Consider the following 26,369-nt stretch of genomic DNA (forward strand, 5'->3'; position numbering starts at 1 on the left):
GGCTCAGGCTCTGAGCGGAGGAGACCCTCAGGATGGAGTGAAGGTGTGCGTGCAATATACCGGCGGGCCAGATCTAATAGGAATTAGAAATTATCCTGCGGGCCGAAATTAAATCCACCAAGGGCCGGATTTGGCTGAGTTTGACACATGTGCACAAGAGGTTTGGAAGCTGCTAGCATCCCTTTGATATCCTTAGTCTGGGGTAAAAACACACATTTGTTTTCCAAGTGAAACAAACATATGACTAGCAGCCAGGTAGCGTAGCTTTGCAGAAACGGAAGTGGTGACAATCGGCTATCCTGGCTTTAACTAAAGGAAATAAAAACCTTTTAGTGGCCATTCAGTTGATTGCAGTCTTTAGATTAGATTAGATTCAACTTTATTGTCATTGCACAACAACATGCAGTTTGCATCCAACCAGAACTGCAAACAGCAGTGCATAATGTTACAGCATATTCACATATTAGGTTACAGTAAATAAGGAATACATATTAAGTTGCAAGTTTGAGGAATACACAGATAAGGTATATCAAAGATTCTACTAAGAAGTCTAGATTCCACCGAATCCAACACACTGTCCCTTTAAATGTGGATAAACTAGACGACTTGAAGCAACTGGAAAATGTTCTTCTCTTAATGAGACTGATCTTAATTAGTAGGACCTTGTTTAAGTAAAAAAATATGCAGTTTTTTTAACTGTTTACATGGCTAATGTATATATAAGCACTTTGAACTGCAATCCCCTATATGAAAGGTGCTATACAAATAAAGTTATTATTATTATTAATGAAAATAAAGAATCCATTGATACGTGTAGCGGCGCTAAATAAGGATGCAATTATGGAAAAGTAGATCCACTTTTACCATTTTTTCCACTTCCATCCATCTTCTCCCGCTTATCCGTGGTCGGGTCTCGGGGTAGCAGTTCCAGCAGAGAGCCCCACACTTTATTTCCCCTCATCAACCAGCTCTGACTGGGGGATCCCAAGGCGCTCCAGGCCAGCGAAGAGATGTAATCCCTCCACCTGGTCCTAGGTCTACCCCTTGGTCTCCTCCCAGCTGGACGTGCCTGGAACACCTCCCTAGGGAGGCGCCCAGGTGGCATCCTAACTAGGTGCCCGAACCACCTCAACTGGCTCCTTTCGACGCGAAGGAGGAGCGGCTCAACTCCGAGTCCCTCCCGGATGACCGAACTTCTCACCTTATCCCTAAGGGAGACGTCAGCCACCCTGCGGAGAAAACCCATCTCGACCGCTTGTATCCGCGATCTCGTTCTTTCGGTCATGACCCATCCTTCATGACCATAGGTGAGGGTAGGAACCAAAATGGCCCGGTAGACAGAGAGCTTTGCCTTCTGGCTCAGCTCCCTTTTCGTCACATTTTTTCCACTTGATTGTGTCAAAATAGAACTTTTCCACCACTGGCATACTTGTCTCTCATGTATACAGGAACTTGTGGATAAGAGTTACTGTAGAATCACTAGACATACATTTGAAATTGTATGCATCATCTGGAAATGTATTTTGAGATGATATTAGAAATTCCCGAAACCACTTTTTTTAATCTGACTGTAAAATCAAATCTGCGTTTTTCTCCCCAGCTCTTCAAGGGGAAGTTCTTCATTTGTCAAGGAGAAGATATCGGAAACGTCACCAACAAGTCGGACTGTTTGCAGGCCAACAAGAAGTGGGTCAGACACAAGTACAACTTCGACAACCTTGGACAGGTGAGGCCTCGCAAATGGCAAGATGTCTGATAATACAAACAATACATTCAAATACTTCGAACATGATCAAGAAATATGTCCTTTCTTCTCTATTTCTCAGGCCTTGATGTCTCTGTTTGTTCTGGCGTCCAAAGACGGCTGGGTGGACATCATGTATTACGGACTGGACGCTGTAGGAGTTGACCAACAGGTGACTATAATGAAACATTGGGCATTCATTCTATTCTATATTTTATTTGTATTTACTTGCACTATTTTAACTATTTATCAGTTTTATTGTGTTGCACTGTTGGAAGAGCCTGTGACCCAGAGGTTGCGCTTTTTTTCGGAAATATTACGATCATTTTGACGGGCAGGATCGTAATATTTCCGTCAAAATCCATTATTACCCGTCGGCTGGTACACAACTCTGCCGGGGGGGGGGGTTCACGCTCGAACTGTCAACGGGGGACTGTTAGCGCCGTTTATGCATGCCCACTGCACCTCGTGGGATCGCGCACAGCGCAAAGCAAATACTCCCAGACATTTCAATGATCTGTTCGGCAAAGTTAGGTTTGGAAACTGTATCATTTCCTTTTGGGCGGGCATGCATAACACGGCATAACACCGGAGCCTCGCTGCGGGGAAACTGTGGCGCTGTTCAGAGTTTGTTCTAATCCGTCAAAATGACGGACGGCTTTCAGATTTTTCCGTCATTGTTAAAAAAAATCTGTCATAGATGGAAAATATTCGGTTAACGCGACTTCTGCTGTGACCTAATATTTTCATTGACATATCTACACTGTAGCTATGCGTTATAAAAACATCACTCGTCCCCGGCTTGAGCTTCAACCTCAGGATCCATGTATCTGTGATCCTCTCCAGAATGGAAGGAGTCATCACATACAGAGCATCAACTAGTTCCTGAACAGTGTCCTTCACATGCTGATATCCAAGAGAGGGAGTTACACAGTCACAAGATGGAGGAATAGAAAGCAGTATTCAATGTTTACTTCAGATTAGCTCCACGTCAGAAATGAGCATGCTTGATGTCTCTCTCCATAGAGGCTGAATCCATCATGTTAATCACATAGCTATCATCTGCCTCAAACAGTCCTGATGCTCTTCTAGGTAATCACACATCCTGTCATGTTCACAGCTACAGTTGATACCTTTGTAATCATGTTGCTCTCATGTTGGAAGAGGACATTCAGGATTTTCCCAACACTTTGTACAAAGAACAATAAAAGCCTTGAATAATCTACAAATCCCTTGTGTCCTGTGTTCCAGCCGGTCATGAACTACAACCCGTGGATGCTGCTGTACTTCATCTCCTTCCTGCTGATCGTGGCCTTCTTCGTGCTGAACATGTTCGTGGGCGTCGTGGTGGAGAACTTCCACAAGTGCCGGCGCCACCAAGAGGCCGAGGAGGCCAAGCGCAGGGAGGAGAAGAGACTGAAACGCATGGAGAAAAAGAGACGGAGTAAGGAGAAGGAGCTGGCTGGTCGGTAGTCTTTCCACATCTTTCTGAGTCCTGCTTGATTTGAGCCTGAGCCTTTTTTATTCTTTCCGCTTTTTGATTTGGTATGGCCGAATCCGGAAGAACCCAATTAGTGAGCTTTAGACCCGGCTACAGTTGCTACTCTGCGGTAGATCCTTTCCCCCTTCCCCCCCCCCGTAGACCCTCTAGGGTTAGTTTTCCGTTGCAGTCCGGCGGTCACCTCGTCTGGCTCTGCAGCTCCAGACTTTCGGAAGCTCTCCTTCAACTCCAGCGTCTAATTGACCCAGCTGGGCGTTGAGGAAAGCTTCCATAATCTCCGGTTTTTTGCAGGGTTCGAACAGCTGACCTCTGGTGTTTTTAGCCCCCCATCCTATCCCCCCTTTTTTCCTCACCTTGCCTGGTCTACCGTAGATGCTTGGGATGGAGCATGCCCAGTGAGTGCTGACGGAGGGGCTTGCATGGTGGTGGGTACACAGAGCTAGAGGAAGGGGGAGTCGTTGGTTATTTAACCGCCTTAAAAAACGAAGACGACCCCCCTCCCTTCCCCTCTTCTTCTGCATGTGGTTTAGTACAGCCGCAGGGGCAGGGACTTAATTCTGGAAGAACATGAAGATTCTCCCCTTTAGTTTGCCTTTAGTTAAGGTGAGATTTGTAGGAGTTCCCCCTCCCCTCCGGCTGTATAGGAGTTGTTGGCTTGGTTTGGTTTTTTATTCTTTCCACTGCCTCCTATATGTGAAAACATCGAGCATCTGCCTATAGTTTTTACCCTACTTAATCTTAAGGCACTTTCTTTTTCAGTTTGTAAAAGGAGCAGTGGACTTTATTGGTTTCTTAAAGTGTTCGTCTTCATGACTTGATATTGTTATTTGACGATAGAAATGTTTACGTACAACTCTTGAGAAATACAGATAGATATTGATCTTCCTTTTTCAGGAGGCGTCTGCCCAATGGTATCCGACCAATCGAGAACCTTCCCAGAATACATATACACTCTTTTTCTTGATAGCACACAAATCCTTTCATTCGTTTGTTCCCCTGTTTTTGCTTTTTCTTGTTTACCTGGCTTGGTTTTTTTTCGCCAGGAAACCTTTTTTGTACGCAAACAGTCAAGGTTGCTTATAGAAAAAGACAGCTTATGGAAATAGAAAACAGTTAGTAAGGTGGTTGTAAATGCTCTGGTTTGAGGATTGTTGGTTTGAGAGTCAACGGCCTTCCTGATTGTCACTAAACAAAAGAACTGGACTCAGAATCTCTGGAAAGACAAATCATAGGAACATAAAACCAGCTTTTGTATCTTGCACCGCTTCCTTCTGGCCTTACTCCATCCCTCTTTCCCTCTTTCTCTCTCTTTAACTCTCTCCTGTTTCAAATCTCTTCCTTCCTTTGCTTTTCTTCTGCTTCTCCCTGACTAACACGGTCTCATTCCTCTAGATTTATTGGTTCCGGGTTGGGCCCTCTCTGGAGGCACATTGAAAGGTACAGAGTTTCCAGCATGTTCTGTGTTCCTTTTAAACTCCCACACCACCACCACCGACCACTCGACCACCCCACCATGGTGGCTTGGGTTTTCAGTACAATGATCATGGGAGGTAGGGCCCCATCCCGCGAATCGCCCCCCTGCCTCCCTCCCATCAGCTCTCAGTCCGCTGGACATGCTGTTACCTGTTTTCTCTGTCGTGGCTTTGTCTTTTCACAGCTCTTCCACACCGTCCGCGATCCATCCACAGCACCACCACCAGAGGAGAAGACTCTTGTCTTAGTTAGGTTGGGAGGGAAAGTGAGAGGTGGGGATTCAGGGGAACGGGAGTGAGGTGCAACAAACATTATTGTAGTCCAATAATTTGTAGTTATTGCTAAGACCTGGGATGTGCAACAGTGCAAGAAACGTACGCTTTGATCCATCCAGTTTCTGACCAATAGAGAACTCTCCCTGTACACAAATCCCTTTATATTTAAGTGTACTAAGGTGCTAAGATCCGGGAAGAAAGGCAAGCAGTAAAACTAACGCTTTGATCCATCCAGTTTCTGACCGATCGCAGTACACTTTATAACTCGAGAGGTATTTTTATTGATAGCCTATTTATAAGGTTAAAGGTGGGGTAGGTCATTTTGGAGAAACCAGCTCGAGTGGCTAGAATTTGAAAATACACAACCGGAAGAAAATCTGCCACTTCCTCACAGAGCCCCTCCTCCAACACACACGAACTCGCACATGACCAATGAGGGCACGAGATCAGTTTGTGCCCAGATGGAAGGCTGACAGGCAGGTAGGCCATCCAGGTACTTTAGCCGGCTCAGATGATTGGTCGATGCTTTTTACAGAAGCCACGGCTTCCATAGATGATATTTTTATGGATTTGTTGTCAAAGCACTTCAGATATTCATTGCTATCGGGACGTTAAGAGCATTCCATGGAATATAACAAAAAGTGTATCTCGAGCCGGTTTCTCAAACTTACCTACCCCACCTTTAAAGGGGATACAGGGAAATGGTTCTAAGGTGCAACAAACATAGGACTAGTTTGGCACTCTAGTCCAATAATTCTTAGCAATTACTAAGATCTTGGGCAAACAGGGCAAGAAACTCAACAAGTACAACTAACACTGTGATCATCAGACATCAACTGTTCACCTTCTCGTGGCTCTATATGAAAAGTCAGGTTATCACCAAAGGTCTTGGGATTAATCCTTAAGGAGCCATGATGTTCTGTACAAAGTGTATCAAGCAAGTCGCCTGCAGTGATAATAAAAGCTCTTTGAGACCCCTTTTGTCACAATGCTACTTGAAGCTAACCATTTTAGCTAAGTGTTGTAACTTTCACGATTAACTTTTCCAAAAAAACATTAATCCAATAAACAGGTAAAGTTCCCTTACCTTCACTAACTAGAAAGGCATTCGGAGATCGCAGACGTCTACCAAAGGGGTTCCATGAATGCGATGAGTTTCCCATCCAGATCCGCTTGGAAAAGTTATGGGTTCTTAATTTGTCTTTTATGAATCCTTTCACCAAATTGTGTGAAGATCGGGTCACTAGTTCTTCTGTAATCCTGCTGACAACTCCCTGCAGGAGGTAAAGACATTTTTCGCACAAAGTAGAGCTGAGGTCTTTGGGAATGTCATGAGTTCTGATGGTAATTGGTCATTAAACAAAGTAGAAATGTTGATAATAGAGCTAGATAAAGTTTATGTGGTCTCCAAGTTATAAGGATCTATCATCTTTCCAACGTCCGGTTGTTTAGGAAAAGGTTGTAGGTCTGCATACTGTAACATTTGTTTACAACGGACAGTTCAAGGAATCATTACCGATCACCTGACTGCTTGTGTTTCTTACCTGTCTGGTTATTATTACCAACAGGAACAATGTCTCTCATAGCTTATTGCAGTTCTACAGTAGACCAGAGACATCACAGAGCTTCATCAGGTTGTACAGGTGGTTACATGAGCAGATTCTCTCCGTTGCTAACGTCTTTAATAACATCCTCTATTAAAGGTCACTGGCCTCCATTAAAGAGCCTTCGACCATGGAAATTCAATCAAGCACATTCTGTTATGTTCCCATTGAGTCTGTGCTGCACTTAAAAGCTTAATTTAAGAAGCCCATTGCCAGAATATGTAAATGTTACCCCAGTATCCACATCATTGGCTCCAAATAGTGTGTTTGTTTACAATGAGAGCTTGGATAGGTTTCTTTCTAGGAATACCTTTATTTTTGGCCATTACATTTATAGTCACACTCAAGATGTGATCGTAAAGGCTTTGAGAATGTGGCCATTTTTTGGTTTATGTACCTGAAAAGGTCTTTACATTTTACACTTAGGAAGCTGTCGTTTGGAAACAATCTTTTTCTAGGTTACCAGATAGTAGGACACCATTATTAAGTCATGAGATAACATGGAGTCAAAGCTCTGGCTAAAGTGCATGAATGTACCTCACTACAAAGGTCACAGCAGTACAAGGTGTTATAGATCAGGGTTTGTTAAAAGTGGTTGGCTCTTGTTTGGCGTAAAGGTCTCACTCCGACTGCTTTTCTGGTTCAAGTGCTCGAATTGTCGCAACTTGTTTCCATGGCAATCTTGTAGAGGTGTGTATTAGTGTTTGTGTGTGTTGTGTGTGTGTGTGTGTGTGTGTGTGTGTGTGTGTGTGTGTGTGTGTGTGTGTGTGTGTGTGTGTGTGTGTGTGTGTGTGTGTGTGTTGTGTGTGTGTGTGTGTGTGTGTGTGTGTGTTGGTGTGTGTGTGTGTGTGTGTGTTGTGTGTGTGTGTGTGTGTGTGTGTGTGTGTGTGTGTGTGTGTGTGTGTGTGTGTGTGTGTGTGTGTGTGTGTGTTGTGTGTGTGTGGTGTGTGTGTGTGTGTGTGTGTGTGTGTGTGTGTGTGTGTGTGTGTGTGTGTGTGTGTCATGGGGCAAATGGTGGCAGAATATGTTGTAAAATATGCAGGAGCAGCTCTCACCCCAATCCCTCAGTCTGGATGAGTGTCAGGACCCTTCGACTCTTTGTTCATCCGATGCGGCATTTCATGAGCGACCGCTTTTTTGGGATATTTTTCACCCAAAATGTAATGACAGAAGTGTCAAATCACAGAGAATACACCATCCAGACAGTGTGTGTGTGTGGGCGTGTGGGCGGGCATGCACAGTGGATCAGACTCTTATCTATAGTTTGCAGTGCTCTGGAGGAAGTGGAGGACAGGAAAGACGAGAGGTTAGGAGGTGATGGAGGAGGCACATTAAAATGTAGTCTGATGGCAGATAGGGGTGAAAGGGAGAGGTGGTAGAACTACACACACACACACACACACACACACACACACACACACACACACACACACACACACACACACACACACACACACACACACACATCCTAGTCAGTCACAAGTCTCTTACTTTAAGAGTTGCGTGTTTCCCTGCAAGTAAATGGGCTAAATAATGATGGAAGCATGCTAAAATGCTAACTTTAGGCTGATGAAGAATTGAGTTTTGAAATACTTTAATAACTCGAATATTTCCAAAGATCCTATCTCAGATGTCTCTTTCTTATAAATATAAAATTGAAATAAAGCCTGACGTGTTTTGGACGTAATCTGGTCTTTGTTTACATTAGCATCGCTAACACTCAGAGCTAACCTGTACTGGAGCGCACGTGTTTAAAAAGTAGGAAATAAAAAAAGAACTCACCTTGGGATAAACCCGCAAGAGAAAAAGCATTTGAGCTCCATACTGTTCCAGAGATAATCCTTGATGTGGTTTAGAACAGGATGGCGTTTTATCACAACCGAATGTAACTTTATCTCCGGTAGAATTCTGATCAGGCATTAGCTCCGCCTCCTCTTATTTATTAAGGACCGAAGATCCGCGTGTCTCTAACAGGGCTGCAAAAGAGGGGTTTGAGCAGTATGAGGCATGGCTACAATGGGTGACATGTTTTGTATAGGTATGGCTCTACAATATGTTTTTCCAATATAGCATGACAGGTCCTCTTTAAGGTACAGGCTACTGACCTTTTAAACCTTTGAGAGTGATGTTAGGAGGTTTCTTCAGAGATAAAGCACTTTCACACTGAGGTGTTTCATTTATTTTGGGCCGTGGTAGAGTTTAGTGGATGGCTTGATCTGTTGCCTGCTGTTTTAACAAGCCTATTATGCAATGTATTAACAAGCAGCTTACAGCAAGGATTAACATGTATCTCAGCATGTTCCCGTGGCAACATACATTTCCAAATCACAAATGTTACCCAGACTTTATAGACTTTAATATCCCACATGCAGGTTAGAAATACTTTGAGTTTCACAGTTTTCTGACCTTTTGAATCTTTTTAAGACAATCTAAATATCTTATGCCAAGCTTCCAATAAATGTCGGTCTCTCTATATCAGGTCGGACACTTTTGGATTCAGTTTGAATAAAGAATAGAGCTTTAATACGCCTTGTATTTAATATATAAATACAAGGAGCTTACAGTAAGGATTCACCTTTATCTTAACACTCATTTTCTTGCTGGGCTTTTAATTTCTCAATGCAAATCGCAAATATTCAGCGAGTAATAAATCGAGTTCAGACAGTTTGAACTCTTTTCTCACATTCAGGACACTATTTAAAAAATATGGTTTTCAAAGGTAAATGGAGGAAATACATACTTTGAGTTTCCCAAAGTGTTCTAACCTTTTGAACCTTTTTAAGCTACCGTAACCTTAATATTAGGAAACTTATGCGAAGTCTCTATCTCAATTCAGTCACTTTTAGAGTTAGCGAATGAATACAAATAGAGCTTTAAAACTTTGATGAAGGTTTTCCCCTTTGCAGAAAGTCAGCTTACGACAGAGTGCAGGTAATGGACAATGTGTTGGGTGAACAAAGTGTTAATCTCCGTTGACACGGCCAGCAGTCAACAACAACACCAGGATAATAGGATCATCCCCTCACTGCAAACACACACACACACACACACACATACCATGTATACATCACTTCAGGGGACATTACATCGACTTACATGCATTTCCTGGAGACTTATCCTAACCTTAACCATAGCCAACACATGCCTAACCCTAACCCTAACCAAGTCTTCCTCCATGATGTCCCCATAAGGGAGGCAAGTCCCCACACGTGACTGTGTAAACATATTTAGGTCCCCACAAGGATAGTAATGCTAGGCCACACCCATACACACACACACACACACATACAGATATCCAAAAAACAGTGTGGGTATATGCAAAGCAGCTTGACATGCCATGAATAGCTGTTCTTCATCTATTAGCTCACACACACACACACGCACGCACACACACACAGCGGTGCCAATCCCATGTTGTATCTGGGTCAGCGCTAACAGAGATGAATGTAGCGGAAGTTTCACATTGCCCCCCTTTTTTCATTCCTCTGTTGTGGAGATGTAATTAATAACGTCAGTCCTTCGGGGAGGAAGAGGATGAGGAGATCTCAGAGGAGCTGAGGAAGAGTGAGAGACGCCAACATATCTCTGTAAAAAGTCTCAAAGCTGCAGCCGCTGCGGGGTTTTAAAGTTTGATGCCACAAGGTGTAGGTGGCAGAGTTAAGTCAAGTGTTAAACGACGGGATGAATCTTTCATAAGTTGGGAGTTATGTTACTGAAACTATTTGGGAATGTGCCACAGTTTCTACTTTCCACCCACCTACTGACATCAGAATCCTAAATTGTGAAAGAAAAAGTCAAACTCGTGATGTAGTAATGTTGTATGGAGGCAGAATGGTGCAAACGTTAAGACTATATAAATACACATATACAAATATTTAATATATATAAAATAATGTATTATATCACATTATTGCCTCTGCTTTGGATTATTATCGGATAGGGTAATAACTTCATGACTAACTACTTCTGAAAGCAGAAGTCTAGGGCAAATAATTGCAAGTCTCTTCAGGGAGAATGTCACAAAATGATTTTTTAAAGTGGAATTTTGTGGAAAAAATTAACATTTTGAAAAAAAAGCAACATTAAAAAAAAAGTCAAATTTGAGATGCATTGTGGGACATGTAGTTTATGGGCAACGTGCTTCTGTAAAGTAGCATGTAACCGTATAATAAACATATTATATTCTTTGCAAGCTCTTATGGGGCCACAGAAAATGAAGCCGCGGGCCGGATTTGGCCCCCGGGCCTTGAGTTTGACACCCCTGAGAAAGTGAAAGGAGAAGACGATGAACTGTGTCAAAGGTTGAATACCTGAGCAAATGATTCCCTAACAACAGTGATCTATTATTTTACCCTGGTTACAGAATGCTGTTACATGTAATCTGTTCCTCCACAAGCCTGTCCAGAATGCTAGCTAATGAAGCTAATTTGCCTCCAGGAGACTTTCAATAAATGATTTTATTTATAAAACTGCAGCCCTAAATGACTGATGGTGATTCTTACTGAACAGTTGACAGCACAGACTGATGGATGACGTTTGAAAAGGAAAATCGAACGTAATTGAAGGCATAAAAAAAGTCTCATTAGTGTCAGTGTAAGGCAGTGTTGCAATATTAATAATTGCTGCGACAGAACATGCAGTTTGTAGATTGAAAAGCTGCCCTAACAACACTCGCTATGAATGTTTCATGTTGAGAACTTTCTCTATGAATATTTGATGTGGAGGAATGTTAAGGAAAGAGCGGCACAGAGCCGAGTGGCAGACTGCATTTAGTAAGGAAGAGACGTGACGTGGACTTTATTTTATCTCTACCAAGCAGGGAGTTATCTGAACCAAACGCTGTCTTAACATCTTCTGAGTTATATATGTGTTAAAACCAAGGACAGGCCTTCAGTACAAATAGCACTGTTTGTGTTGGACATGCAGCACATATCCATTTGTAAACGGAGTATGGTAATCATTTGTACTGTCTGGGCGAGTTGCTGTTGAAAATGACAATTTGTATTCGATATATTTGATTTTTAACGCTAGAATCAGAGTAGTGAACGTGGATTAGCATAAGTTGGTATGCTAATTGATATGCAATCAAACTTATCATTCTGGTAGAAATTGTAAATTACAGTAGAAATAGATTTAGATATTACTCATAGATTAAACTATAAGTGAGTTAATTGGAGTTTCCTTCTTGTAAACGGGTCGATTTTTAGGACTTGTTGTGAAGTAAGAACAGAAGGATCATCTACACAAAAGAAATGTTGCTGCTTTTTCACCACATTATTTTCTAGTGTTTTGTGTTAAAGTGTTTAGGACACTGGACGCGGGAAGTCAGTCTGAGTTGGGGGTGCGGCGGGGGGGGTGCTAGTAGCGTCTCGCAGCGGAGAAACTGTGACGCGCTGGGGGGGGTGCTAGTGTAGCCTCGCAGCGGCACAGCTGTGGTGCGCTTACACTGTAGGTGCGCCGCGTTTCGGGGGGGGGGGGGGTGCTGGTGGGGCCTCGCATCCATGGCAGGACAGACACATCGATCCATACAGATATATGTATGGATTGATGTTTGTTTTGTGTATACTGTAAAGGATTTCTTGATGAAATAGTGTAAAAGCCTTAAGAGTCTCTACAGAAATGCTAGCTGTCCTTTTAGGCTTTAGCGTTAGCCTTTTTCTGAGCTAGAAGCTAAAGATAGCATGTCAAAATGCTCACATGCTGATGTTTACCAGTCATTGACTTTTAAGTGAATGTCTGTACAACATTTAAAAACAAGCCATCGAATAGTTGCCAAGATATTTCAGTTTAGTTTCGAAAAGAAAGTATCATAGTGCCGTCGGACACGTATTGCAGCGACTCGCCAAAACCAGCAAGCTGCCGATGAAGACGTGTGGTTTGCTGAGAGTTAATAATCCACTTCTGCAGATTGAAGTGTGTGCAAAAGCCACTTTTTCCACTATCTCATTTCTGTTTTCCTGCAGACACGAAAAGATAGTTGTTTTGATGGATGACTTTCTCTAAGTTGGTACTTGTCTAAACGATGTTTGGTTCTCATTGTATTAGATTATCAGTGGGGAAAATAGTTTGATGGATTTATTTCCATCTACTTATTTTGTGGTTTATAGCTTGAAAGGATTTTCAGGCTCATCGGAAAACGGTGCATTAATGGGTTGAATGGACAGAAAAGAATATGACGGTTAAAATCCAAGTTGTGGCACTCGAAGTGAAAACAGAGACATAACATGCTTCCTTCTTTATTTGATCTTTATTCTCTGTTTCTGTGTTGGTACAGGAACTTGTCAGCTACTTATTTGTAAAATCATAGTCTATAATATGTCCAGTTCTTGGGTTAGTGCTAAACGAGAAGTTGATGGAGTAAAATAAGCAACAAGTTGTATCTTAAGTACTTCATGTGGAATGTATAACTTTGAAAGGGTTTCATTTGTAACTGCTTTAACCCTCCTGTTGTCTTCGGGTCAAATCTGACCGATTTACTACTTTCATCAATCATAACCTTTTTGTTTTACATTCGATTGCATTAAGGCTCCATGATATCCTTCACAGGAGACATTTGAACATATACAATTGCTGATCACCACTTTCATTGAGTTTTGGATGATTTAGTCAACTTTGTAACACCCATGGTAAGAAAAGGAATTAGTAACCATCCGGATCAGATAAAACACACACACACACACACACACCCACACACACACACACACACACACACACACACACACACACATACTATGTATACATCACTTCAGGGGACATTACATGCATTTCCTGGAGACTTATCCTAACCTTAACCATAACCAACACATGCCTAACCCTAACCCTTAACCTAACCCTAACCCTAACCAAGTCTTCACCCTAAAATTAATGATTCCCCTCATGGGGACCTCCAATGTGTCCCCATAAGGGAGGCGAGTCCCCACACGTGACTATGTAAACAGATGTAGGTCCCCACAAGTATAGTAATGCTAGGCCACACACACACACATACACACACACACACACACACACACATACTCTAGATGTTTCCCCCCCCCTTATGTGCCCAATCTCCCCATGTGAATCACACCTGGCACAAACACACAAATACACACACACAGAACAATTTGATACATTTCCCGCTCTTATGTGCCCCTCCCCCCACATGGATCCCACCTGGCACACCAATACATGTTCAGTGTCTATTCTTTGTATATTTACTGCAGTGTTTCATGTATACCAGTAGTCTGATACAACATGTACAGTTTGAAAGGGTGTTAAATGAAATGTGGTGGTGATTAATGGTTTTTGTGTTAATGTAATAACAGTTAAAACAGGACCGGTCAAATTTGACCGCGAACACCAAAGTGAGGGGGGGGGAAACGAAGACAATAGGAGGGTTAATCTTGCGTGAAGGGGTAGAACAGACGGACAAAAGAATGGTCGAAATCAAGATATGCTAAGACATTAATTTCGAGTTGATATAAGACAAACTTCGAAGTGAACAATGCAGTTAGCTATAGGGTCTTGTTTTTAGACTATGCATCTTAAGTATATTAAGTCAAAGACTCTTGAAAACATCTTATCTTGAGTCGTATCTCAGAGGAGGTCGCAAGGTTTTTATTAGTAACATTTGAAAAAAAAGGATCAACTTGTTTCAAGAAATCAATCTTACTTGATGTTAGAAAAATACGTTGTTGTTGCAAAATCACCAACATCAGAAAACAGAAACATTTTGAGTATTTCTGGCTTATTTTGTTTCTAGGAATTTATAGTGTCAAATACGTTTCCCCAGCTAAAGATCACATTTATTTAAATACCCCAACCAAGAAATCTTAACGAGCAAATCTTAACTGTTTTTAAATTATTAGACTTGATTTTAGAGAAGCATTTTTTCCAGTGTAAAAGCATCCATCTTTGGTGGACTTCTTCTTCTTCTTGTGTTTAGTTATCAGGGACTTTCTCTATCATGTTCTCTCTGGATATAAACATGGATTCCACAAAGGGAGAAAGGGGTAAAACACTTTGTCATTTCGCTGTTGAAAAGCTTCCCATCGGTGTGTAGCGTCATCACTGTTTTCCTGTTGCTCCGCCTCCACTCACGCCGTCCAATCGCTTGCCTTCACCATCCAGTCCCCATTTCAATTGGTCCATCCTGCTCAAGTATGACTCAGAAAGAGGTGTGTCAGTCTACCATGTGAACCAGCACTGTGTGTGTGTGCGTGTGCGTGTGTGTGTGTGTGTGCGTGTGTGTGCGTGTGTGTGTGGTGTGTGCGTTATCATGCCCTGTCATTTTGAATTATGTCATGTTTTCTTATTTCTTTGCCTCGTTTCTTCTGGACTCCTCTCTGTTCTAATAATTTCTCTTTTCTTATTGTTTTGTATCTGTTTCCTCTGTATCTGTGTCTCTCTTGTGTTTGATATTCCTGTGGTTAAACCTTATTGTTTCACAGTGACTGTTTATGTTGATAATTGTTTTGTTTTTAGACTCAGTGTTTGCTGGATGTTAAAATTGAACGTCCTTGATATGAAATAAATGTTTTCCTGGCAGACACTGAGTCTCAAGGTTTACAAGTCTCCCCTCGAAGGACAGGGGCATAAAAGCAGCCACCGCATCAAACCACTGCACCACAAGTGACATTTGACTCATTCCCATCCAGATCCTTTAAAGTGCACTGCTGCTGCTTTTACAGCCCTTGCCCTGCTTCCTACACCGCCATACTTTTTATCATCCTGCATCCTAACGTATCTCATCCACTCCCTCCAACCATCCCCAAATATCCATCAGTCACTTATAGAAACACCCAGAGACATTCAGAGGACATGCAGCTCATCAACAACCAATCGCATCAAAGTCATAGCAGTAGGACTCGGAAATAGTTGTATCAAAAATGGAAATATGTCGCATTAAATCACTCCATTTTCCACATTCACAATATCTCCTCAAATCTAAGATAAGCCAAGATTCAATATAGTCTCTATATCTACTCAAATATATGACGAACCAGTTTTCATTCATAATTGTTTGGTATTTCTTCTCAAACCCTTATCCCAAAAAAGTGTATTGTTCCTTAACTTTAGACGTGTTCTATTATCCTACCCACACATTATTTCCTAACCATAAAATGTACTTGACCACGCCTTAACCTAAAGGTTGAGGTTGCTGATAACTATACCTAATAGTTTGTTCCTTTTAATTTCAACTAAGCCCCCCTGAGTTATTTTCTCTAACTTCACTACATATCTTTGTTTGCATTTGGAGTTTGGCGCTTATACTGTAAGTAATTGGGAAATGAATAAAAAGATACGACGAGTGACTTTATTTGGAGCTTCTAGCCGATCAGAAAGTAAAGAAATATTACAAGATAATGTAACCAGTTGCCGGTGCTTGTACACAATGAAGTGTTTTCAGGCCTCTTACTTCCTCACTCACCATACCTCCTGATGGAGGACAGAAGATCTTACACCTGTTAGGGATGTATCACTATACATTCAGTCCGTAAACATGTGCCCATCTTACCTTTAAACGCAACTTAAATCACCTTTTAAAGCAGAAAACCTACTTCTCTACCTCATGATCATAAGTCTGTTCTGAGATGTAACCTCCTCTCCACTGACGTACCGTAGACACCTCACACATCTCCACACATCTTCAAATTGACTCTACAATAACTTCCTAACCCGAAATCCCTTACTTCATAACCCACAATAAAACAACCCCTGATGGCCGAAGACAGAAGATCTTACACCTGTTACGGATGTTTTACTATACACTCGGAATAAACATGTTTCCATCTAACCTTTAAACGCAACTTAAATCACCTAGAGAGAAAACCCAGTTCTCTACATTAACCCAAACTCCCATACTTCATAACCCACCATAAAACAACCCCTGATGGAGGACAGAAGATCTTACACCTGTAAGGGATGTACTATACATTCAGTCAGTAAACATGTGCCCATCTAACTTCTATGGTCAACTTAAATCTGTATTAAAGTGGTTGGTAGCAACTAAATCTGCATGGTGACAAACGATCACCTTTTAAAGCAGAAAACCTCCTTCTCTACCATCATGATCATAAGTCTGTTCTGAGATGTAACCTCCTCTCCACTGACGAACCGTAGACACCTCATCACACACATCTCTACACATCCAACCCAACGTGCCACAGTACATCCTCAGAGCTGTACTGTGCTGACAAAGGACCCTTACTGTGTCTGTATTTCCCAACAAAGACCGCCTCGGAAATGTATGGATTATGTTTTTGAGCGTGGCTGCGTCCAAAAGCAACTCCCAGGCTGCATCCTTAGCTAAAGGTGAGCCAACGTGTCCACGAGGAGCAAGGTGAGTACGCTGGAGGCTTTAAACGAGAGGAAGAAGGACCTTGGGGTTGTTTTTGGACAGGGATTTCTTTCTGTTTTTTCTAACCAATGTTTCCTTCTTCTTGTCTGTTGGACCACAGGCAGATTTTCAACGGGGGTTTAGATCTTATTGTAGTCAGGAAAGTAATGAAGTTCACATTAAACCTGATGTCCACGGGATCAAGCGGCTGCGTTCCAGTTGCTATGGAGATTACTGTCCAAATTAAATCATTGATTTGTGCTATAAAATACACATTAATAATAATTTCAATTTTTATAGCGCCTTTCAAGAGACCCAAGGACGCTTGACATTAGCAGTCAGTGGTGGAATACAACTAAGTACATTTACTCAAGTACTGACGTTCTTGAGTATTTCCATTTGATGCTTCATATATCTCAACTCCAGCACATTTTGGAGGCAAAAATAACTTTTTTTCAATATAAATGCACAAGAAAATCAAAAGCTCCACTTCGACAAATTCAACATTAAAAAGCTCCTACATGTTTGTGTTAGTGATGAACCAAATAATATAGTATTCTCTTTTAACATAATTAGGTCAAATAAGTCAATTCTGCATACTAAGTACACTCAATTGAATTCTGATGCTTTATGTACATCTTGCTGATACATCTCTGGACTCTGTTTGCAGTTAGCGCTAGTAACATAGTATTTCACAAAATATCTAAAAGTAGCTCCAACTTAACTTCAACATTAAAATGCTCTTACATGCATTTGTTATTCATAAACTAAATAATATAGTAATTAATTAATAATATAACTGTTAACAGAGCCTTTCTGCACACTGGGTACTTTCACCTTAAGTACATTTACAGTAGCTGATAAAACTCCACTTCTAATGAATAATCAACGTTTACTTGTAAAAGTACAGTATTTTAGGACCATAGGATATCTAGTTTTTACTTAACCCTTAGATGCCCGAGTGGCTGGACCCTACACTCTTCCATAAGTGGGTTTAAAAAGGACCCGTATTAGAATAATATGTGTTTTTATGCCATTTGTATAATATTTAGTATTATATTTTGGTTCACACTAGAAATATTTTATATTTAATTTTTCACTATTTATAATTTTAGACATTTTTTGTACATATTGAAAAAAAAACGTTTTCTCATAGGATTCCATAGAAAATGCATGCGGGTCACTGTTGACCCACTTATGGAAGCTTGGGGTAGAAATACAAAAACTACAATTTCTTAAAATGTAAATTAAACATTTGAATGGCTTGATATCCAAAACATGTTTTTTGAGGAATAGCTGGAATATGAAATGATAAAAAAATGTAATTACAAAGTTACTTCAAGAAAACCACCTCACCGGGTCCAAAAAGACCCACTTATGCATCTAAGGGTTAAGTAAAGGAGAACTCTTACATCGTTGGTTAGCAGTTCATTTAACCCTAGCTTTGCTTTACTCTGTTAAATAATTGCTCTACCTCACGACCGATTCTTTTAAATAGTCAAGCCTATTTGTGTAAATTCAGTATTTTAATACTTTAATTTACGTTTTCATTTCAAGCTTGTCTCACAGAATAATAATAAACCTCCACAGTGAAGGGGGATGTTTGGCATTAAGAAAACACCCTTTTCCGCCTCCTGTAATCACTCATTTTAAATGTCAGTGACTTTATGATAATTATACAAATAATGATTTTATTAGCAACGCAGTGCAGGAGCGTGTGAACGACTGCTGGTTGATGTGTGGTATTTATGAGTGGTGTTAGAATCACAATTTCATACTCGTTTTGTTAACAGAAGCAGAAAAACATGTAAATGAAACGAGGTATTGTGATTTGGCTGTTAAACATTACACAGGTACATTAATGTCCTTTCAAAATAACGATATTGTTACAGGAAATGTAAGCCTTGCTTTTAACAAAACCCCAGAAACAAATGAAATACATCATCAGATATACATTTATTTACACTCAGAAGTGAATTCCCTGCTTCAGAAATGCAAACGTATTCATCCTAAAAATAACCATAACCATGCAGCGAGATCCAGTGGACATCAGACAACATGTATTCCAATTGGGTCACGAACCAAAACAAATACATACTTAGAAATTGTGAGAAGTGCAGTTAATGAATATGAGATCTACGTCCCCATGAGAAGATTGTCCTGGAGGGTCTTATAAGTGTCAACAGAATTGGTGTGAAATATGGGGAAGGGGAGAGGACGCTGCCACTTCAGTGAAGAAGAAAACATATATGTATTTCCTTATTCTACTAAATATATTTCAGTACAGGAGAGTGGAGTAATTCAGCTTCCTAAACTGTCACCTTTCCTTCCCTCGCTTCATTCCTCTCTAGAGAATAGTTTAGTTTTAGACAAAAGTTTTCTGACTCGCTCTTTATTTCCATTTATTCTCCTTATTCCCCAACGTCTTGTTCGGTTTCGCCCTCGTTGCCCCGTCCAGAAAACTGAGTGCAATGCTCACTTACTTCCTCAAATGACTTCTTTAGGGAGGAAGTGAACCGGTCTCACCCCAGTTATCATGTAATGTATTCAACTCTGGGGTCCACTGTCAGAGAGTGGATATAGGAGAGCATATACCGTTCTAAGGGAAAAAGTAGAACGTATTAAGGCAAGGTCATTTAATCAGCAAGGCAATTCAAAGTGCTTCACAAAAAATAAATAATATTAAGACTTTAAAAAGCCAAGAGACGTCCAATTAAAACAAGCTAAACTCATGGATGTATGAAGAGAACTGGATACAGCGTTAAGTTAAATGTTCCTGTTCATACTGGGTAGTTGTTTTATCAAGAACAACAAAAAACGCTGATTTACAGTCGCCTATTTCCCGATGTACGTCAATGTGAAAAATACTTTTTGGGCCCAATGAAGTCACGGACTGACACATAAGTTGTAGTACCTCCATTTGGCCACTCCACAATTTGCTGGCGCACTTCCTGGGGTCTTATAATAATAATAATAATAAATGGGGTTTTTATAGCGCTTTTCCTAATGCTCAAAGACGCTTTACCTAAAATCAGAACACAAATAACACAAATAGTAGTCTTGGCTAAAATAGACAGACAGGTATAAAAACAGAAGACTAAAAATCACACTGATGTAAGATATGACTTGATCTACTAAAACAAAGCAGCAAAATAATAATATTGTGGCCCCTAAAACAAGCTAAACTCATGGATGTATGAAGAGAACTGGATGCAGCGTTCAGTTGCATTTTCCTTTTCATACTGGGTAGTTGTTTTAGCAACAAAAACAAAAACCGCTGATTTACAGATGCCTATTTCCCAATGTAAGTCAATGTGAAAAATACTTTTTGGGCCCAATGAAGTCACGGACTGACACATAAGTTGTAGTACCGCCGTTTGGCCACTCCAAAATTAGCTGGCGCACTTCCTGGGGTCTTATTATAATAACAATAATAATACATGGGGTTTTTATAGCGCTTTTCCTAATGTTCAAAGACGCTTTACGTAAAATCAGAACACAAACAATGCAAAGAAAACAACAACAAATCATAAACAATAGACTAAGACAGGTATAACAAACAAGACTAGAAATCGCAGTGTAAGATATGACTTGATCTACTAAAACAAAGCAGCAACATAATAATATTGTGGCCTCTGGAAGATGAATGAGGGGAAACAAAGGGACTAGTGTTATCTGTGCACCTGCAGACAGTAAGTAGAACAGAGTGAAACTAATGTGGGCTCATCCAGAGATGATAGAGGGTCTCGTAAATAGGAACTCCCAGAGAACATGGTGCATCCCACATGGGTTGCACCTTACTGCCCTAATTCAAAGACATCTGCCCAGACGTACCCAAAGGTGCTTTAAAGCTGCTTTATCACTGTCTTCTCCATGGGCCATATGGTGAAAAAGTAAAAGCCTTGTCAATAAGAAAAGCAGCTGACATGATGAGAAAGTGTTTCTGCAGCGAAGGGGAACACAGGTGTCATCTCGTCTGAGTGCATTTGTTTGAAAAGTCAGACTCCAGAAGCCACATTATCTTTCACTTTGTGGCACGCACATCTCAGCAGCAGTCAAACTCCAGCAGAGGTTCTCCTGTGGTTCAGATGTTACCTCCAGTATTCAGGTTCAACCCCCCTGTTGTCAATATCAATAATTACCAGCAGGCGTAGGATTAGCTTTCAGCAAAGAGGACCTGAAAACAATCGTAGAATAATTAATGTGAAGCTCGGTGCAGGACTCTGCCAAACATCGTCAGTTCTTGCTCATTCACGGGTCTTTTTTCCTAAAGTTACTTCAATAACTGATTATGAAACAATCTTAACTTAATAACAATGCTGTTATTGGATTCAGATTGAACTTTCTGCACAGTAGTTTCACTTACAGCAGCTCATAGATCAACATTTTCATGAGTTTCAATGACAAACAGCAAATATGAAGGAAATATAACTTAGTAAGACGGGTATCACTATGTAAAGTAGAAACTCAGAGGAGTCCGTTGGTGAATATTACAGGATTAACCGATGGGAAAGGTACATTACACACAATGTAGCTTTTGAATTAGATAAGATTAGATCAGATATACTTAATTGATCGCTAATTGGGAAATAGTTTAGTTACAGCAGCATGTAAACAAGGCAAGTTGGTTTAAAAATCTACAACATTAAGTAAAATACAACAAATATAGACATATCGTCAGTAGAAAATATATATCTAAAGAATAAACAATCATAATGTCAAACCATAAATGATATACTCCCCAAAAAGTATTGGGCACCCACCCTTTATATCAGGGGGTCACACTCAATTTAATCACGGGCCACATCAGCATAATGGCTGCACTCAAAGGGCCGGTTGTAACTTATATATAAATATATATATAAAATAATGTATTATTTTACATTGTTGCCTCTGCATTGGATTATTATCTGATAGGGTAACAACTTCATAATTAACTACGTCTGAAAGCAGAAGTCTGGAGCTAATAATTGCAATTATCTTCAGTGAGGATGTCACAAAATGATTTAAAAAGAAAAGCTGGAAAAAAAGTAAAAAACAGGAAGTGACATTTAAAAAAAAAAAGGAAGTGATATTTAAAAAAAGTAACATTTAAAAAAAATAGTCAAATTCTGGGAAAAGGGCACATTTTGAGAAAAAAAGTCTAATTTGAGATGCATTCTGGGACATGTAGTTTATGTACAACGTGCTTCTGTAAATCGTCATCTAACCGTATAATAAACATATTATATTATTTGCAAGCTCTTGTGGGGCCGCATTAAATGAACTCGCGGGCCGGATTTGGCCCCCGGGCCTTGAGTTTGACCCCCCTGCTTTATATGTTCAAAATCTGTGATTCCTTGTTTAAGCGGAAGCACAAGAATCCAAACTAGACAGTCTTTCCTATTGGTATTTTAACACATCATAATTTATCATGGCTAAACTGTTTTAGGAGGACATCAATCGCAGGTCATGTCGATACGGCCTATCGGTGACTGGTGAGCAAAGAGAGGGGATCCATTATTCATAAAGGTGCTTTTTCTTTTTTTGGGGAATGATAACACGGCAGCAGATGCATCAGTTAAACAACAAACTAAATACTGTAGTAAGTCTGCGATAGGGTTTAATGCAAGAGCTCAATTTCAATCCCCAAGAAATGCAGAAACATATTTCAGTCAGACAACTGAATATGTTTATTATAAGCAGCATATAGTTTGAGTTTGGCGTCTAGGCTCGGGCCTCATCACTCCACAGATTACAAAGAACATTGAGTGATGATTAGATAACTATCCCCTAGCCTACAGGTGGAAGCTGGGGCAGACGAGCAGCAGCAACATGAACGTAGCAGCAGCAACATGAACGTAGCGGCAGCAACATGAACGTAGCGGCAGCAACATGAACGTAGCAGTAGCAACATGAACGTAGCGGTAGCAACATGAACGTAGCAGCAGCAACATGAACGTAGCGGTAGCAACATGAACGTAGCAGTAGCAACATGAACGTAGCAGCAGCAACATGAACGTAGCGGTAGCAACATGAACGTAGCAGTAGCAACATGAACGTAGCGGCAGCAACATGAACGTAGCGGCAGCAACATGAACGTAGCAGTAGCAACATGAACGTAGCGGTAGCAAGTGAACGTAGCGGTAGCAACATGAACGTAGCGGCAGCAACATGAACGTAGCGGTAGCAGCATGAACGTAGCGGTAGCAACATGAACGTAGCGGTAGCAACATGAACGTAGCGGCAGCAACATGAACGTAGCGGTAGCAGCATGAACGTAGCGGTAGCAACATGAACGTAGCGGCAGCAACATGAACGTAGCGGTAGCAACATGAACGTAGCGGCAGCAACATGAACGTAGCGGCAGCAACATGAACGTAGCGGCAGCAACATGAACGTAGCGGCAGCAACATGAACGTAGCGGTAGCAACATGAACGTAGCGGCAGCAACATGAACGTAGCGGCAGAACGTAGCGGTAGCAACATGAACGTAGCAGTAGCAACATGAACGTAGCAGTAGCAAGTGAACGTAGCAGCAGCAGCATGAGCGAGGCAGAGGCAGGAAGACCTGGCAGCTTAAATAGAGCGGCATGTTTAGGAGAATGTGTTTGGTTGGTCGAGGCGCGTCACGTGTTAATGTTGGTGCTCGAGTTGACTGCCTGAACTAGCTCGCAGGTTTCGCCCCATTTAAAATAGGGAAGGAAAGTTATTCAGTCAGTGGATTGTGTGTACTCTTCTCTCCTCACCTATTCCCTGATCTATGAGGGTTTTCCCGCCTCTATTGGGAAAACTCCAGACACACACATGCACTCTCATGGGAGTGTTTCCAGCACAGCACACCTGGGCTAATTGGGCAGATTGGGATTGGTGGAAACGCCCAAAAGGACCGGCTGCATTTCCCCCGTGGGACCTCCAGCCTCTCCTTCACTGGTGGAGTGAGTGAGCGTCCTCTCTCTCCCTCGTCCTCACTCCCTATCCATCCATCTGTCCCTCCTCTCTGGATGGAAGTGATGGATGAGTGTGAGAAAAGGTTTCTCCTGTGATGTGATCTTTTTTCCTGAGAGGAGTGGAAGAGATAAAGGGAGGCAGGTAATGATTATAGAGAGAGGAGAGATGGCCGAATATCGTTTCCACACACTTACACACTTATCGGGCAATCCTTGTTACCTGCAAACGTCCTCTCTCAGAGTAGAGGTCACTAACAAGGTGTGTGCCACAACAATATGTCAATTCAAGACTTAATTACTGGAGGTAATTAGTGTAGGGGGTGCATGAGGATGGGGGAGGGTATCTGTCAGGAAGAGGCCTAGGAAGAAGGGGTGAAGGGATAGGGAAGGATGGATGAACGGATGAAGGACTGTAGGAAGGAAGGGAGGGTCAAAGGGGAGTAAGGAAGGAAGGTAAGCTGTGTTAGATGGGTGAATGTTTTAAGGGATGAAGGAATTGCTGAATGTAGGAAGGGAAGGATGAATTAATTATAGGATGTAGGGAAGGAATAGGGATGGAGGGATGAAGGGTCAAAGGGGTGTAGGGAGGAAGGAAGAGAGGGTCAAATTATTTAGGGAAGGAGGTTTGCAGTGATAGATGGAAGGGGAGGTAGGGAGGAAGGGATTTAGGAGGTGATTGAGTGAAAGGATGAATGGTTTAAGGAATGTAGGAAGGAAGGGATGAAGGCATTGCTAGATGTAGGAAGGGAAGTAAGGAGGGAGAGATGACGGGTCAAATGAAGGTAGGAAGGAAGAGATGAGGGAATTGCTAGATGTAGGAAGGGAAGGATGAATGAATAATTGGATGTAGCGAAGAAGGGATTAAGGAATGTAGCAAGGAAGGGAGGAAGGCATTGCTAGATGTAAGAAGGGAAGTAGGGAGGGATGAAGGAAGGAATGAAGGGATGTGTGTAAAGATGAGGTAAGAAGAGGAAGGGATGAAGGGGTGAGGTAGGAAAGGCACAATGCTTATGATACAGGGTTTGTTTGACTAACTGACTTCAATTGAATGAAACAATCTGACCTGGCTGGAGTCTCTTTTTCTCTCTCTCCGTTATCTGCTCCGCCTCCCTCCGTCTCCTCACATCTCTCTGTACTTATCTCTTAATGTGAGTCCGCCATCTTGAGTGACAGGAGTTATGTTTCACTAACCTTCTTGTTTTGAAAGCAGCTTCGGAGTCTTCAACACCGCAATTCTACTGTAACGTTTCCCAGTGTATTACGTCCTATCTCATTTGTTGAACGCCACCTCCCCCTCATCCTCCTCCTCCTCTTACCCCCGCTACCTTCACCTCTTCCCCCCCACTATATCCCACTTCCAACAGAAGCTCAGAGTAAGCCTTACTACTCAGATTACTCCCCCACTCGCCTGCTCATCCACAAGCTGTGTACCAGCACCTACCTGGACCTCTTCATCAGCATCATCATCGGCCTGAACGTCATCACCATGTCTATGGAGCACTACCAGCAGCCCAAGGTCAGAGGATGGGGGTTATTATGGGGTCTCTTTGCTTTAAAGGTCTCCTATTATACTGTTTATCATCAATATATCACAGGTCTCAGATATATCCAGAGCCTGTCTCTGATTGGCTGAAACACCAAACACATCATTGCAGCATTACCCATAATCCCCTCTGTTTCAGCCCTGTTCCAAAGTGCTGATTCTCTGTCTGTTACTTTAGATGAAAATAAGGAGCCCCTCCCCACGCCCCTCTGAGAGACATTTGGTTACAAAGAACTCAATGGTGCTCTAGGAGGAGGTTCAGGTGATAAGGGGGGGGGGGGGGGGGTTACCTTGGTTGCTGATTGGCTAATGGTTACACAAGACAACACATCGTTATGACATCATAAAGTGGACCAAATCTGATCAGCTCATTTTCAGACAGGTTTTTATAGAAATGGATCAAAAAGAGAGAGAATCTTTGTTCCTGAGACTTTCAGAGTCTCTTTCCACAGAGGAGACACATGTTGATGTAGAAGAGACATGAAGAAGAGGGGACACATGTTGATGTAGAAGAGACATGAAGAAGAGGGGGACACATGTTGATGTAGAGGAGACATGAAAGAAGAGGGGACACATGTTGATGTAGAAGAGACATGAAGAAGAGGGGACACATGTTGATGTAGAAGAGACATGAAGAAGAGGGGACACATGTTGATGTAGAAGAGACATGAAGAAGAGGGGACACATGTTGATGTAGAAGAGACATGAAGAAGAGGGGACACATGTTGATGTAGAAGAGACATGAAGAAGAGGGGACACATGTTGATGTAGAAGAGACATGAAGAAGAGGGGACACATGTTGATGTAGGAGAGACATGAAGAAGAGGGGACACATGTTGATGTAGAAGAGACATGGAGAAGAGGGGACACGTGTTGATGTAAAAGAGACATGAAGAAGAGGGGACACATGTTGATGTAGAAGAGACATGAAGAAGAGGGGACACATGTTGATGTAGAAGAGACATGAAGAAGAGGGGACACA

At 41.6% G+C, this 26,369-nt stretch overlaps 1 protein-coding gene across 1 annotated transcript in view; it reads left to right on the forward strand.

Moving 5' to 3' along the window:
- The window catches only part of LOC117534271 (voltage-dependent T-type calcium channel subunit alpha-1G-like), a gene marked incomplete at both ends in the record, with an annotated part of 79,026 nt that overhangs the window by 46,007 nt on the left and 6,650 nt on the right, over positions 1–26,369 (forward strand). The window contains 5 exon segments of the mRNA XM_034198466.1: positions 1,601–1,726; positions 1,827–1,916; positions 2,996–3,188; positions 4,638–4,682; positions 25,209–25,360. Coding sequence (XP_034054357.1) covers positions 1,601–1,726; positions 1,827–1,916; positions 2,996–3,188; positions 4,638–4,682; positions 25,209–25,360 — 606 coding nt within the window.

Source organism: Gymnodraco acuticeps, unplaced genomic scaffold (genome assembly GCF_902827175.1).
Source record: "Gymnodraco acuticeps unplaced genomic scaffold, fGymAcu1.1, whole genome shotgun sequence".
Taxonomy (NCBI): Eukaryota; Metazoa; Chordata; class Actinopteri; order Perciformes; family Bathydraconidae; genus Gymnodraco; species Gymnodraco acuticeps.